Source organism: Periplaneta americana, chromosome 12, assembly GCF_040183065.1.
Source record: "Periplaneta americana isolate PAMFEO1 chromosome 12, P.americana_PAMFEO1_priV1, whole genome shotgun sequence".
Lineage (NCBI taxonomy): Eukaryota > Metazoa > Arthropoda > Insecta > Blattodea > Blattidae > Periplaneta > Periplaneta americana.
The window spans coordinates 138,395,108-138,410,527 of record NC_091128.1 but is presented as its reverse complement, the minus strand read 5'-3'; the positions used below and the strand labels follow the sequence as shown (position 1 = coordinate 138,410,527).

Sequence of the window (15,420 nt, the reverse complement as noted above, 5' to 3'; positions counted from 1 at the left end):
GTGACACATACTTCTAGGACATAGCAAAGAAAATAGGTATGGAACTAGAAATCTGTTCCCTACTCATAATATTACAACAATCTCTGGCAAACAAATTAGAAAACGAAGTACAAAAAAAAAAGGGTTGAAAAAGGCTGCAGTGGTTAAAAATCTACAAAAAAGATCATCACTATGAATGATACAAGTGTTGTGGAAATTGAAAGCTGAAGTAAGAAATACTAACATAGGAGAAAATGCGTGACTCACAAGAAGAAACACTATGACTTTCCGAATTACTTCTTGTGAAAACATATAGCCTATCATCCTTCCCTTTTTAAAATCTGTACTAATATCTAGAACTCAGGCTGACATTCTGGAACTCTTCCAGAATCAGTTTTGAACAAAATATTTCTTATGTCAGGGTTTGATATTGAATTCGTTACTACAGAGGCAACAGTTATGAAAGTTTAGAAATTACGGTAAATAACTAAAGCATATCAATGAATAAAATTCTCTTAACAGTTTACATGTTTCAGAGACAATAACAATACTAGACTCGATATCATTTCAAATTTCAATCACTCTAAATGCTTTAAAACAGCGTTTCTCAAACTTTTTTTAAGTGGGGACCACTTTTTTAAGTCAGAACAGTTCTGCGGACCACCTTACTCTTGTTCCCTTCGAAAGGAAATTTATCATTTTTGTAGCATATTTTAATACCAGTATACTTATATTTTAAAATAGAATTAATTAATTATAATACTTTTCTAATCATATTTTTTGTAGCCAATCACAAGTAACTTATAACAAATTCTGTGCTTTGTTGATTCATCGCTTGCCTCTTAGCAGTTAGTTGTTTGAAATCCTTCTTACACTAGTAGTTGTCTCTGTTAAATAGTGCCCATTATAAATAATGGAAAATTGGCTTCGATCCAGATCTTTGAAAAGAAAGAAACATGAAGATACGCTTCATTTAGGCAGTGTTAATATCTGAAGCTGTGTGTGAAGAAATATATTAATTATGTCATTAAAGAAATATCTAATCCTAGTGGTAGCTACTAAAGAAAAAATTCTTTCGTAAATATGACAAGAGTTATTTTGGAACTTGGATTTACTTGGTGTGGCAATGAGAGTGAACCAAAACCTCGGTGAGTTGTTTGTTACGAAGTGCTTTAAACGGGTGTATGAAACCCGCAAAATTGAAACGGCACTTAGAGATGAAACAAGCAAGTGTAAAAAGTAAACCTGTCAGATTTTAAAATAGGCGCAGTCTAAAATTTCTTATATCGCCATCTGAAAAAATTAATGCAGAAATATGCCCGATTTTCAATAAGTAAAGATGCAATTTGGTACGTTCCATTATTGGTGTATGACGTAAGCTACAGTACGTGCACATTTCAGTGTGCACATTCGGTGTCGGCAAAACTATTAATAAAGTCATCAATACATGAAAAGGTTCGGTACTTTGGTCATCTGTTATGAATTCCGGTGGTCCCTGGCTGGGTTAAAGGCCCCAGATATGCAGGAGAAGATGGCGAGAAACGCCACATTCACAGTGCTTTAAATCCCTCTTTTGTTGCTGAAAGTAGATTGGGAAGTGAGTAGACGGATAAGGTAAGAAATTTCATAAAATATCAGTACTCTAAGAAAAAGTGAAAGGCGATTGCCATGTGTCATTTTCAAACGCTGAGATTTTTAGCTATAATGTGATATGCAATTCATTTGAATTTTATTTTTTTCTTATGTCTTTTTTGAAGGACCACAAGGGCAGAGCTCGAGGACCACAGGTGGTCCGCGGACCATAGTTTGAGAAAAGCTGCTTTAAAAGATTCAGTTTATAAGTGAGAATAATCCATCCATTACCAGTATAAAGAATCTAAGGTCAGAGTGGTAAGCAAGCAGTATAAAAAAGCAAGCAATAAACATATGAGGAAATGAATTACTATTAATCTATAAAACTTATTGCTATAGGAAACAGCATACCTCTCTACTCCTGATCTCTCCACTCTTACCATCATAAAACTGATTGAAAACTTTCAGTTTTGATTCCAAGTGAGACCTACAACAAAACATTACTTTAGAAAGAGCTAATACTCTAAAGAACTAGCACATGTGAAGCAAGGAAAAGAAATAACACATGTGAAGCAAAGAAAATAAAATACAGGTCTTACTACAATATGTAATATGTATCCAAATCACTTACTTTTTATATCAAACATGAAATATTACATTACTTACATAAAAGAAACAGTTCTACCATGGTAAATAAATTTACAGATTAAACTACCGGTACTATAAGGAACTCAGCTGTATGGATTATTTTCATTACAAAGTTTTTCACTTTTCAGACAACTACTCCAAGAAAAATAGCCTATGTAAAACCTAGTCCTAACTAAATAATACAATATTAGATGAAAATAATTATCATAAATCCTTCAATAACTGTATATTTTTAACCTAATGAGTAGTACAAGAAATTACATTAGGTTATACACATAAAACATATGACTAGCACTTTCACCAATAGGATGGCATCAGCGAATAGAGATTATAAAGAATGGACACTGAGCGAATTTTCCTGTGTTTTGTTTCTCTGTGCTCCAGCAGTCAGTTCCACTTTCTAGCGCTAGAGGTAGTGTAATCGAGCATACGCTAAGACAATAATTGAGAATAGAGTTGAGATCCAAACATCGCCTACCTTATTGCATAATCCAGTAACGCTTTGCTTCAAATCTATTCAAGTTAACAGCTTTTCCTTATTTCTCAGTGACAAACTAGTTGTAATAATAATATTTTATATTTCAGATATAATACATTATATTATCAACTAATATAATACATTATAAAATTAAATATCGAATTCGTTTAATATTTGTATATAATATAATATAGATATATGGTTTTACTTCTCGTAAGAGTTTTTTTTTTCCATTTTCAGTGCTATGAAATCATTACATATTTTAATTGTTGTTGGGGTCAACGTCTCAACTTTCATTATAAAGTTAATGACGTATTTATTATTTTATGGATCCAATTTATTTTGAGTACATAATGTACCTAGATGTATTAATTATATGTGTTATATTTCCACTGTGTGGACTGCTAGCTGGTGTGATGTCAGTGCCAACTCTAGGGAGAAAGCAGAATCTCACGCTTAGGTGGCTTGATGGTCATTGAAATCAGTCCGTCTACATCAAAGGTACCGACGCGGAGTGTCCATTCTTTATAATCTCTATTCGCTGATGGCATCTTCAGGTCTAGTTAGCATATTATGATGCTTTTTACATAGATGAAATGCAACATAATAAAAAGTGATAAAATACATGACGTGAGAAAAGTTACAATATTAAAATAACTGCACAAACAGAAGATAAAGTGAAATAATTACTTGAAAACAAACGAGGTGGTTGTAGTAATTCAACCTCTATGAAGTCTAGATATTAAATTACAGAATCTAGACTTCATAGAGGTTGAATTACTACAACCACCTCGCCTGTTTTCAAGTAATTATTTTACTTTGCCTTCTGTTTGTGCAGTTATTTTAATATTGTAACTTTTCTCACGTCATGTACTTTATCACTTTTTATTATGTTGCATTTCATCTATATCTTTATGTAAAAAGCATCACTAGACTGAAGATGCCATCCTATTGGCAAAAGCGCTAGTCATATGTTTTATGTGTATAACCTAATGTAATTTCTTGTACTACTCAGTAGGTTAAAAATAGATAGTTATTGAAGGATTTATGATACTTATTTTCATTTACATGTTAACTTGTCGGACCAACATGCCTTTTAAATACAGTATTAGACAAATATTCTTTTAATGCATATCAAAATATAAATGTATTACATTATTTATGCAAGGAAGTTGTTCTAAAATGATAAACAGTTCTAAAGGAAAAATCTTTTCAGCCGACCTAGTACAATAAAGAGCTGTATGAACATTCTCTCAAATCTGTTTTTCCAGACAAAAGTTGCAATGATGAAAAAAAATCTATACAACTAACAACATTTGTACAAATTTAAGCATGCACTTCAACCACACATAACATAGCAATCTACAATATTATTTTCACAATAACTTTACTGATACAAAATATAATATTAGACTGTTTACAATAATTACTTTCGATACTAACTTCAACTCTTCAAGGAAAATACGAAATGTAACCAAATGTCATTAAAAAATTTAGTCCTACTAAGAAACATATATGAATTCACATTCTGCAATTCAGTGTAATAATATAATGGAAATAAATTAAGTGGGAATATACAGTAATTTTATTGTTGACATAGAGACGAGGTAAATTAGAGGAACTGGCTTTAAATTGAAAAAGATGAGTTCTTGACTCTAAACAATAAGAAATTTCTACCATTATTTCCAGAATGGTTCCAGGACCCATTCAATCTACTCTCAAATAAGCAGCGCTTTTTTTCAGCCGGAACGCGTTCCGGTAAACTTTTTGCCATTATAAATTCCAACGAGATATATTTTATAAGCGAAATTGAAAATTAAACTTAGCCGCCACTGCTGAGTCCAAGAGTTTATATTTTCTCATTATTAAGGCTGGTTCACAATAAACCGGGAATGAGAACCAGAATGAAAACGAGAAGCAGAGGAGGTGAATATAAAAATTTTTTATTCACAATAAACCGAGAACATAGACGACTATGCATATCCATATGTATGTTAATAACGATATGTAAAGTCGATATTACGCATTCTCATGTTATTTGTGTATAATTGACCAATGGCGTTCTCTCATGAATACAAGGCAGCAAACATAAACACAGGTTAACCAACTTCGAAATTTCAACTGAAACATTTCATTAGGTACGGTACTATAAATATGCCCATGCATCTTTATTATCACAACCTATTTTAAGTCTACCATAATGTAAAATAATTAGAGAAGAAACATTTGTAATAGAACAAAAATGAACACAACAATAGTTATTGAATTGAAGCATGAATATGTAGTGTGTAATACAACCAATACAGTAATAAAATATGATTCGCTTCCGATCGGTGTTGAAAGATGCAGCTATTGAAAGACACGTCATTATCTTTATATGAGGCACGCCGCTTATCGTAAACGCGAGGATTTTCCTCAACACTCAATATTAGAATCTCATCAAATAAAACTTGCTCCATGATGCACAGCACAGAACAAAAACTTGCTCCATGATGCACAGCACAGAACAAAATAATGCATAGGTTATGTCACGGTCTTCTTGCTACAAAATACACGACGACAAAATAGCTTTTAGATGGCAATAGAATGAATCTAGTGGGCTGTGATCGGAAACGTGAACGCCAAAGTTGAAACTTGGCCAACTCTCTGTTCCTGATCCCGGGCTCTGGCAAACTTTTCTTTAATTGTGAATGCTCACATTTAAATGTACACATTTTAACAATTTTACCGTTTTCGTTCCGATTCTCGTTTCCGGTTTATTGTGAACCAGCCTTTATTGTTGGTGCAAAAGTAACTCATGCAATGTAGTGCTTTCATCTTCAGTTATTGATCCTGAAACTATAGCTCGAAATCACAAAATTTCAGTTATGTTTAAAATCGATGATCTCCGTTTGGAACTTATTGTAATATAAGGTATATAGGCTTAATATTTTTAAACCTACGTTTTTCTTGTATAATGTGACCGAGTGATAGAGTTCGATAAACTTTTTTCCAGAAAAAAAGCAATGCAAATAAGAATCATAGATTCTTTCCCAGGAGGTGAAATAGCCAGAGAATACCATTGACCATTAACATATCAGTGTCAAAAGTTATGAAAGAATGAGAACACTACCTCTGTACCTCCCAAGTACTTTAATCAAGATGAGAATCCACCTTTCTTTTACAGTTCTTCATAAAAAGAAAATTAACACATACCGTGGCATATTTGGCCCTCCAGATCTATTTTCCACTTTTCCGAAACTTGTATGAGATTCAACTCTCGTTCCATGGCCAAATAACTGAGGCCCAAACAAGGCCCCATAACATGGAACATGACAGTAAGGAACTCCTTTATGCTGAAAATATGAATTAAGGCAATATTATTGAAGAAATAATTCAGTGTTATTTTCTTCAATATTTTCTCAGGCTATACAGAAAGAAATTACAGCCTGAAATTAAAATGTAAACTCCACACAGTATTGTTATAGTAACACCAAACTACCTCAGAAAGGAATAATAATAATAATAATAATAATAATAATAATAATAATAATAATAATAATAATAATTTCATCATAATTATCTACAAAATTAAGGATTGGGCACCTTTGCTCTTTCTGTCCTCCCTTCTTACGAGAATTTTGAATCAACAACGGACATTCACAACTAACAGGACTCCATGATCCTATGGTTAACATAGTGCAAGGCCATTGCTTATGATTAAGGAGCGGATTCCTATGTAATTAAATATTCTTTTTGCGTATGGTAAAACACAATTAACAAAGTTAAAAATTCCGAACATAAAATTCAAGTTTAAAACCAGAATTTTATTTCACATAAAAACATATATTTTCACAAAAAAATTATGTAAATACATATTTTCAGGACATCTATTATAAACACATAAATCTTGGAGTTTTTTTACTTAAATAATTTTTGTACAAGAAATTTTAAATATTTTAAAACTAAATCAATTATATCACTCAGAAGTACGTTATCATTTTTTAAGAATTCTTGGTTGTTTCATGTTTCTAAACGCTGTATGGTGTTTCCGTGATCCATTTTTGTAATAGTATCGCCTCAAGTTCTGAGAACTGCTAGGCATCATATCAGTGTTATTATTAGAGAATAAATTAACATGGACAAGGAGGAGAGATCTTGCAACACATAATTTGGAATGTTTATTGTTGCTGAAGATGATTTCATTCCATACTTTGTAAAACACAACAGATAAGAGCTCGGGTATGAACATTATTTAATTTAAACAAATCTCTCGCCTCTCGCTCATGTCTATCAAGTAAGGCAATATATCTTCTTCTGATTCCCTGTTATCGGGCTTCGTCAATCAATATCCTTCAAGATATACTGAAAGATGGTTGTTTAAAAAACGATTTGGATTTACTACTAGCAAATCGAAGTTTTTTGTATGACATCATAAAAAGCTCGAAACATCCAAAAACCTGTTGTCTGAAACAGGGAGGTGCGTGCCTGCCGTGGAAATTAAACTAGACTCGCTACCAGGTTCAGAAGCACAATTACTAAGGGACAAATTCCAGAATGTGTTTGGGAAAAACAGTGGATATAAAAAAATGTGTAAAGTTGCTCAAGTATTGGAGGATGTGCCTGTAGGTGAAATTGACGATGTTTGTGTTTGTGACATTTCTCTCTTTAAATATGCATGTCTGACATCCTGTGATGTGGAAAGATCATTTTCACAGTATAAGCCATTGTTCAGAGATAATTGGCATGCATTTGTGATGGAGAATTTGGAGATGACCTTTGTTGTTCACTGCAATTCTCGGCCAACTACTAGCACTCAAGTGTGGTTGGTGAGTACCTAGTAACATTTTCTTTTTCCAAGCTAAGTAAGGTATTTTTGTCACATTAAAAAAAATATTTTATTTTTTTATTTTTAGAAAATATTTTCGTACATTTTAGCACATAAAAAATAAATATATTTAAATTTTTAGTACATAAAAATCCGCTCCCTACTTATGATACTATAGACAAAATTAAAACAAAACTCATTTCCTATAGGAGGAAACAAATTTTCACTTCCCTATTGGGGATCGCACACAGGTTCACTGAATTTGGTGCTGAAGTGATATGAATTGAAGCACATGAAACGCAAACTTACTAGGCACTTGGTCAGTAATTGAGACTTGGTCAGATATGGTTTCTTGTAAATAGTTCTCTTAATCTATCACAAAATATTTAAATATCCGGTAATTTCATCACTATAGAATTTTGTTATTGTAGATTAATTTGTAATTCAGTAAGTACAAAAATATTCTTTGTTCTTAACTTCTATGATAAAATGTCTAGCTTTCATTAATCAGGTATTCTTGTCGTACTTTAATTTTTATTGTAATTGTAAATTTAATATTAATTGTAATTTTATTGTTCATGTTATAGTTGTAATCCCCTGGTAGAGGGGCAGACAAGGCCTGACGGCCTTATCTCTACCAGGTTAAATAAATAAATACTAATACTAATAATGAAAGGACGTTAATAAAATATTTGCGAGCACTTAGTGGAAAATACTATAACATAAATTTCTGCATTCTTACCTCAGCATGCTGACCAGGATTCAAACGTTTTCCACATTCCTCACATCTTAGACATTCTGGGTGCCAGTCATAACCCAGTGATTGCTTCCGTTCAGCTGTAACAGTATTGAAGACAAACTGAAATGACAAGTGTTTAAAAAGCAGCCAATTTTTTTTTAATTTTTCAGTAAAGTTGCTTACTGTGTCTTTTGATTTAGTGAAAAACAAATTAAGATCACCTAATTATCGTAAACTCCTAAAAAAAATTCATGGAAAAATTTGCTACATGCTAATAAAATATTTTATTTATTTAACTTCGTCTTTTAACTCTATACACATAGCACAACGGCCATTAAGCAAATTCTAAGCCTTAAAAAAAACTGTTGTCTAAGTCTGCTAGCCATTCTTCTACAGTACATATGGATGCTTCATTCAATGAATACTTCTTTTTTTTCCTATATTTCTTTTTAAACTTCGGATAGAGCTGATAGACTAAGGGAGCTGAATCTATCAAGTATGGGAGATGGTCAATCAATTCAAAGCAACTTCATCAAATGTTCTTGTTTTATGGATCGCAATGCTGAATCCATGTTTCATCCATAGTTACAATATGATCCAAAAAGGTACAACAAGAATAATTTTCAAAATGGTGGCAAAGCAACTTTGCCACTCTGAATAATTTCTGATCAGAGTTATGGCTATATTTAGCAGATAACTTTCTCATCCCCAAATCATGATGTAATATGATGGAAAAGACACATTCATAAGAAATTCTGAAAGTCTAATATATGTGAGTGAAAATTATTGATCATCCAAACTCATCGATATTTTCTGGAGTGATCACAGAAACATATCTTGCAACATGACGCATATTTTCGATTTCCATTCTTCGTCCATAAATTCAGTAACTCAATGTTTTATGGTGGTGTACAAAGAACAATGATTCCTCAATATAGACACCATATACAAATTTCCTTGCCAAACAACACTTTCCAAAATAAATACTTTATAACTGATCAACACTCGGCTTTATAAAAATGGAATTCACAATACAAAAACAGCCGGACTTTTATCACCAAATATGACGTTACTATTTATCAAAGAACATCCTCTTTTACAAGGTAATTGCTAATGTCATATAAATATGGTACCTCTTTCATGTATCGGTATCACATCCATTTACTATTAAAACCCAATTATAGCTACAGCCAAAATTTTGTTTATGATGGCAGAGTACAGAAATTCTGCAAACAAATCTAAAAATCAATCAACAAAGTGAAATTTATTAGAGCAAAATTTCCTTAAGATAATCCCCAGCACAGATGGGAAAGTATAATCCTATAAGAAATAAATTATAATATACATTGAAGACGTACATTCCTTTAGCAATGATAACACAATAAGAAGACCGCCTGCTGGCATACCTTTAGTGTAAATCCACGACATAAAGAGCATTTATCAGAAAACGGATTTTGCTCAAGTAAATGCCTTTTACTGTTATAGATCAAATGTGACTATAGTAGCACCACAGTCTAGTATATATAGTCGCGAAGTTCAATACCAGAACATATACAAACATTAGATAGTTGCTCACCACTAGGATCGCTAATATCGCCTCATTACAGGCAATGCAAAATAGAACCGCCACAGTCTATTGTTTCTAGCACCCTCAAAACTCAAGCTTCGTGACTGTATATAGTAGACTGTGGTAGCACTCCGATTATCTGTCACCCTATTAATCGATCGGGGGATTATCCTACTGTCTTCCTCATTTTTTTTTCTTTGCTGCAGAAAAAAATACGAAGAACTGTACATTATCTTAGTGCTGTAAGTATTTTTTTTTCTATAGAGGGTTATTACAAGCCTTTACGATTACAAAGTATGTAGTAGGAATGCTGCTGCTGTTGTTGGCAATATAAACAGTTACTTATGGGAGGGAGTGTTTTTCCCAACTAAAATAGTCACAACCTGCTCTCGGAAAAATGTTCCCAAGAAATTCAACACAACTCCAAATCCGTGCACCATTCATTATTGTCCTACTGTTTCAGTGGCTGTTCTATATTATATCTATGCAAAACAGGGGCGGCTTTTGGGGTAGTGCCAGTGTGCCATGGCACCACCAATGAAAGAAACAAGAAATAATATCCTAGAAAGCAGTTGTAATAGTTTATTTCTACACATTTTATTCGTATTTCATTTGAATGAGCGTGCGCACAGATCCGCACGCACTCTTGCAGCGTTTTTCTGAACGTTGGAGCCACTTTGGTGTGGCACTGCCTACGTCCATATAACACTGTACAAAAGGCTACAGATTCTAGTTTATATGCGTTTCTTATGGCAGACTTTGAGCCGAATTCAATTTGACTCAGTAGTCAACATTCTGCCCATTAGAGCACAGTAATGCAGAAATTTCGCTAGATGGCAGGGTTGTTGGAGACGTTAGGAAGGGAATCATCAACTGCAGACTTGTACGAAAACACGAGTTAAAGTTCCGCGCCAAATGTTAATGTAATGTTGCCAATTCAAAACTAATGCATATAACTTGGATTTGAATGTATAAATTATTATCCATTTAACTATATTGAACGCAGAGATAGTCATGGTTCTTTTTAGAAAGATAATATTTTTTCATATTATGTAAAACTGTTTGTTAATGTTGTGTAATATTTATTTTATTTTGGGGCAACTAAATATCGCTACACTGTTGCTATAGTACTGATGCTTTTGTTAACGATACATGATATCTGTGCTGGACATGAACATGTGTTATTCAGGCTTCTGCCTTGGATTCATCGGCCTGTTAAATAAAGTGCAAACGTGTACGTCTATATCACTGTTTATCTCGTGTGTTTTTGCCGGTAATTTTACTAGTTATATAAGTTATTTGTATTTGACTAACAATACTGTGAACGTTTTGCATTATCTGTATCTGTAAATTTCGTTATTAGTTTCGGAAATGTTATTGTAACTGTTACTAGATGCATTATTAACTGTACACCTGGTAAAATAGCTGGTTTAATTAATGTGTTTTATATAACATAATGTAAACGTGAGCTGCGATTATCAATTTCACTAGGGTACAACCTTTTTTAATTTTTAGCACCACCACCAGAATGCCTCACTGGCCGCCACTGATGCAAAATATCTTCCACGGCTGTCAGAAGAAAACATGTTGTAATAAGTATCGAAAAAATATGCAAATAATTGAGCGGCTTAGGAAAAGAGAAATTGTCACATGTTGCATCATAATACGAGATTGGCATTACAACTGTCTGCAATTTAAAAAAAAAAAAAAAAGAACAAGGATAAACTGCTATTCGTATTGTTATATTTGAAATGAATAAATAATAGGCCCATTTTTTTTTTTGAGGAAATATTTAATAGTTTCCAAAGCAGATGCCAGAAATGTGTGGAAAATGGAGAAAGGCAGTTCCAGCATCTCTTTGTGTGATGTGAGTACGTAACTTTTAAAGTGTATAACAATTTATTAGGCAGTCACTCTAGCATAACAAGTAATCGCTGAATCATGAACTCATGTATTGCTTGACCGGCAGAAAGCGATAGCTATTGGCTGGCACAATCCATACCGCAGCTCTGGTCAGACAATAATTGGATGAAAGTCGCCATATTTTCTTCCTGGAATTACGATCCACTTCCACTAGATGGCTACCGACATCAGCAGCAGGGCCGGCAATACATGCAAACGAAATTATACTAAATATGAAGAATGTTACTGCAGGTGTATAGTATTATGTGAGGTTAGGTTAGGTTTGATTAGATTTTATTTTAGTTGGTTATTTAACGACGCTGTATCAACTACTAGGTTATTTAGCGTCGATGAGATGGGTGATAGCGAGATGATATTTGGCGAGATGAGGCCGAGGATTCGCCATAGATTACCTTGCATTCACATTACAGTTGGGGAAAACCTCGGAAAAAACCCAACCAGGTAATCAGCCCAAGCGGGGATCGAACCCGCGCCCGAACGCAACTTCAGACCGGCAGGCAAGCGCCTTAACCGACTGAGCCACGCCGGTGGCTGTTTGATTAGATATATGTAGTATTATTACTATGTTGGCAACACTGAAACCCACTGTTACATTAACGAAATATGGCCGTATTCATCATTTACGCACGACGATTTTCGTATATAAGTATTTAAGGCGGGTTGAGTGGGATTACAGCTCTCCCAGTGACGACATCAATTTCTATAATCAATACTATAAATCTAAGGCATTTTCAAGGTATTTTATCAAGTTCTCATAGTGGCTGGGACATAAGTAATATTCACCACCTAATCTAACCTATCTTGACCTAAACTAACCAACAAATATAACATTACGCTACCATTCAAAACTATGTAAAATTTTAAAAATCTAAAAACATGTAAAACCGAAGTCCGCCCGCAACAATTTACGCATATAGGCCTAAATGATGGAAATTTAATATAGGCCTATAATAATTAGGCTATACATGCTCAGAACTTCTAAAATCTATGGAGAGGTCTTCCCCCAGAATTAGCTAATAAACGATACAATAGCATCATTTCACATTTTAAGGCAGTCATCTTTTTCATTTCGCTAAATATTATTGTAAGACTATGCTGTCAATCCAATTAGGCCTATATGTAATTTTAATTAACCCTTTCACATTATTAACCTCGTTTTTATATGTCTACAAATTCACTGGAAATATAATTTATTGTAACCTCTAATTCAAAAATTAAAATATGATAAAGAGGCCTTCCGAAAGTTTTATTTTACTGAAGTTAGTCTACATACGTCAAAGATGCATAAAATCATTCCTTTTCGTCGCCACGCCCTTTCTAAATATTGGCTTTCTCAGAAATATTTTAGAACAAATTATATACGAAATTTCTTACCAATTTAATCTCTAAATTTTTGGCCTAAGCTTAATTTTTTTTATCTTCATGCCACTGTCGTAAAATAGCACTTTTCGCAACTAAGAAGCTTGTTTCAGAGTACAGGCACTGAAAATAATCGTTATTTTATATTTATGTTTAAAGAATAAGTTTATGGGTTTTTAATAAGTCTTTGTTGCAGTATTTGTAAAGACAGGTTATGTTTTAATTTACTGTTTTTTTATGAAATCTGAAATGTATCTCGCTCCTCTAATATTCTTAGTTTCATTTTCTCCGTAACACGAGAAAAATCTATGCCCTACGTTGACAATATATGCTATACATAGATATATTTTTATTAACTTTATAAATATGTCACTTCAAAAAGACCATGATTCAAGTTGACACCCCAAACACTTCGTCTCTTCAATAGTGATACCTTACCAAAATAAACTGGTTTCCCACACTTATGGCACTTCCACATTGTCTTCAATAATATCAATATGTAACTGCATACGCGTCAACATCACCTAGAATATCCAGTTGTAAGACAGTAAAAAACGCAAACGGAATGTTTACACTGAAAACCATCTGCCATTTGCAGCTTCCTATCGTCGTCTTATCGTTCTGGCTCCTGGAGGATGGCTGAAGGCCGAAGAGGACCAAAGGCATGGAGGAATATATTTCATTTATTCCTCCATGCCACAGGTTTTCAAGCGGCAAATTCAAATCCTTTTCGTTGCTACGACGTTTTGTTATGAGGAACAAATGACAGCAATGTTTTATAGTTGTAGCCTACATTGCAGAAGATATTATTTTTTCTTAATTCATACGTGTTTTGTAGATTTCTACAGATAAAATATATGAATCAAGTGTTCTGATTTGCAGACATGAGTGAAAAACTTCCATCTCGTAAACCACGTCCAAGTGAACGTCAACACAATGTTTACAGCTATGATGATCGTGACATTGAAAGCTTCGGGGATGACATGGAACCTCGTCGTAACAGGAAAGGTTATCCGGATCACAGACATCCTTCTGTTGATAGAGAAAGCATAAGATCTATGTCTGGTGATAGAAGTCATAGATCAAGAACAGGAAATCTGAAAACAACAGATACTCCTACAAATATTGATGATCCTCATCTGAAAACAACAGACACTCGTACAAATATGGATGATCCTCACCTAAGACAACCTAAAAAACGTAGCAAAGGTGTTATGCTCTATCTGAAAGGTACAGTATGAAGTATGTCAGTAAATAGTAACTATTAGTCAAAAAATATCAGATTACACAAATTTCTACAGACACGTTAATACAATCAATTCTTCTTTCTACATTATAGAAGTTTAAATCGAGTTCTAGATCAACTGCAAAAGTTTAACCAGCGAATAGGGATTATAAAGAATGGACACTGAGCGAATTTTCCTGTGTTTTGTTTCTCTGTGCGCCAGCGGCTAGTTCCACTTTCAAGCGCTAGAAGTAGTGTAATCGAGCATACGCTAAGATAATAATGAATAGAATTAAGGCACAGGATCCAAACATCGCCTACCTTATTGCATAATCCAGTAACGCTTTGCTTCAAATAAATTCAGCTTTTCCTTATTTCTCAGTGACAAACTAGTTGTAATAATAATATTTTATATTTCAGATATAATACATTATATTATAAAATAATATAATACATTATAAAATTAAGTATCGAATTCGTTTAATATTTGTATAATAATATAATATAGGTATATGGTTTTACTTCTCGTAAGAGTTTTGTTTTTCCATTTTCAGCGCTATCAAATCATTACATATTTTAATTGTTTTTGGGGTCAACGTCTGAACTCTCATTATAAAGGAACTCTAGAGTCTAGACATTACAGTTAATGAAGGATTTATTATTTTATGGATCCAATTTATTTTATTTGAGTACATAATGTACCTAGATGTATTAATTATATGTGTTATATTTCCGCTGTGTCGACTGCTAGCTGGTGTGATGTCAGCGCCAACTCTAGGGAGAAAGCAGAATCTGACGCTCTAGCTGGCTTGAAGGTCATTGAAATCGGTCCGGCTACATCAAAGGTACCGACGCGAAGTGTCCATTCTTTATAATCCCTATTCGCTGGTTTAACCATGTAGCTCAGGTTAGATCGGTACAAAGTAAAGGTAAGCGTTCACTGATCAGCACTGCAAGAGGCGTAAGAATCGAAATATTTATGTGGTGTACGTTCACTGATCACGATCAACATCAGCACCACTTATGAGGGAAATAGGCCAGGAGATAATGAGGTAGGGTGGTCAGTTACTTTCCCCCTCCATTGCATACATCGCCGATTAGCTACATATTACACTAATCAGAC

The 15,420-nt window shown here is 33.5% G+C and overlaps 2 protein-coding genes across 3 annotated transcripts in view; one reads left to right on the top strand and one right to left on the bottom strand.

The window, feature by feature from the left end:
* Rassf (Ras association family member) overlaps positions 1 to 13,698 on the bottom strand; it is a 46,482-nt gene extending 32,784 nt beyond the window's left edge. For both annotated transcript variants that reach the window (XM_069842130.1, XM_069842131.1), the window contains exons 1-4: positions 13,511 to 13,698; positions 8,227 to 8,321; positions 5,873 to 6,012; positions 1,963 to 2,038 (exon numbers count right to left, since the gene is read on the bottom strand). In XM_069842130.1, coding sequence (XP_069698231.1) covers positions 1,963 to 2,038; positions 5,873 to 6,012; positions 8,227 to 8,321; positions 13,511 to 13,550 — 351 coding nt within the window. In that variant the 5' untranslated portion in view covers positions 13,551 to 13,698. The remainder of the gene's footprint in view (positions 1 to 1,962; positions 2,039 to 5,872; positions 6,013 to 8,226; positions 8,322 to 13,510) is intronic.
* Positions 13,699 to 13,956: 258 nt separating this feature from the next.
* The window catches only part of LOC138709980 (polycystin-2-like protein 2), a 42,947-nt gene continuing 41,483 nt past the window's right edge, over positions 13,957 to 15,420 (top strand). Inside the window, exon 1 of the mRNA XM_069840661.1 lies at positions 13,957 to 14,302. Within this exon, the coding sequence (XP_069696762.1) occupies positions 13,957 to 14,302 (346 nt within the window). The remainder of the gene's footprint in view (positions 14,303 to 15,420) is intronic.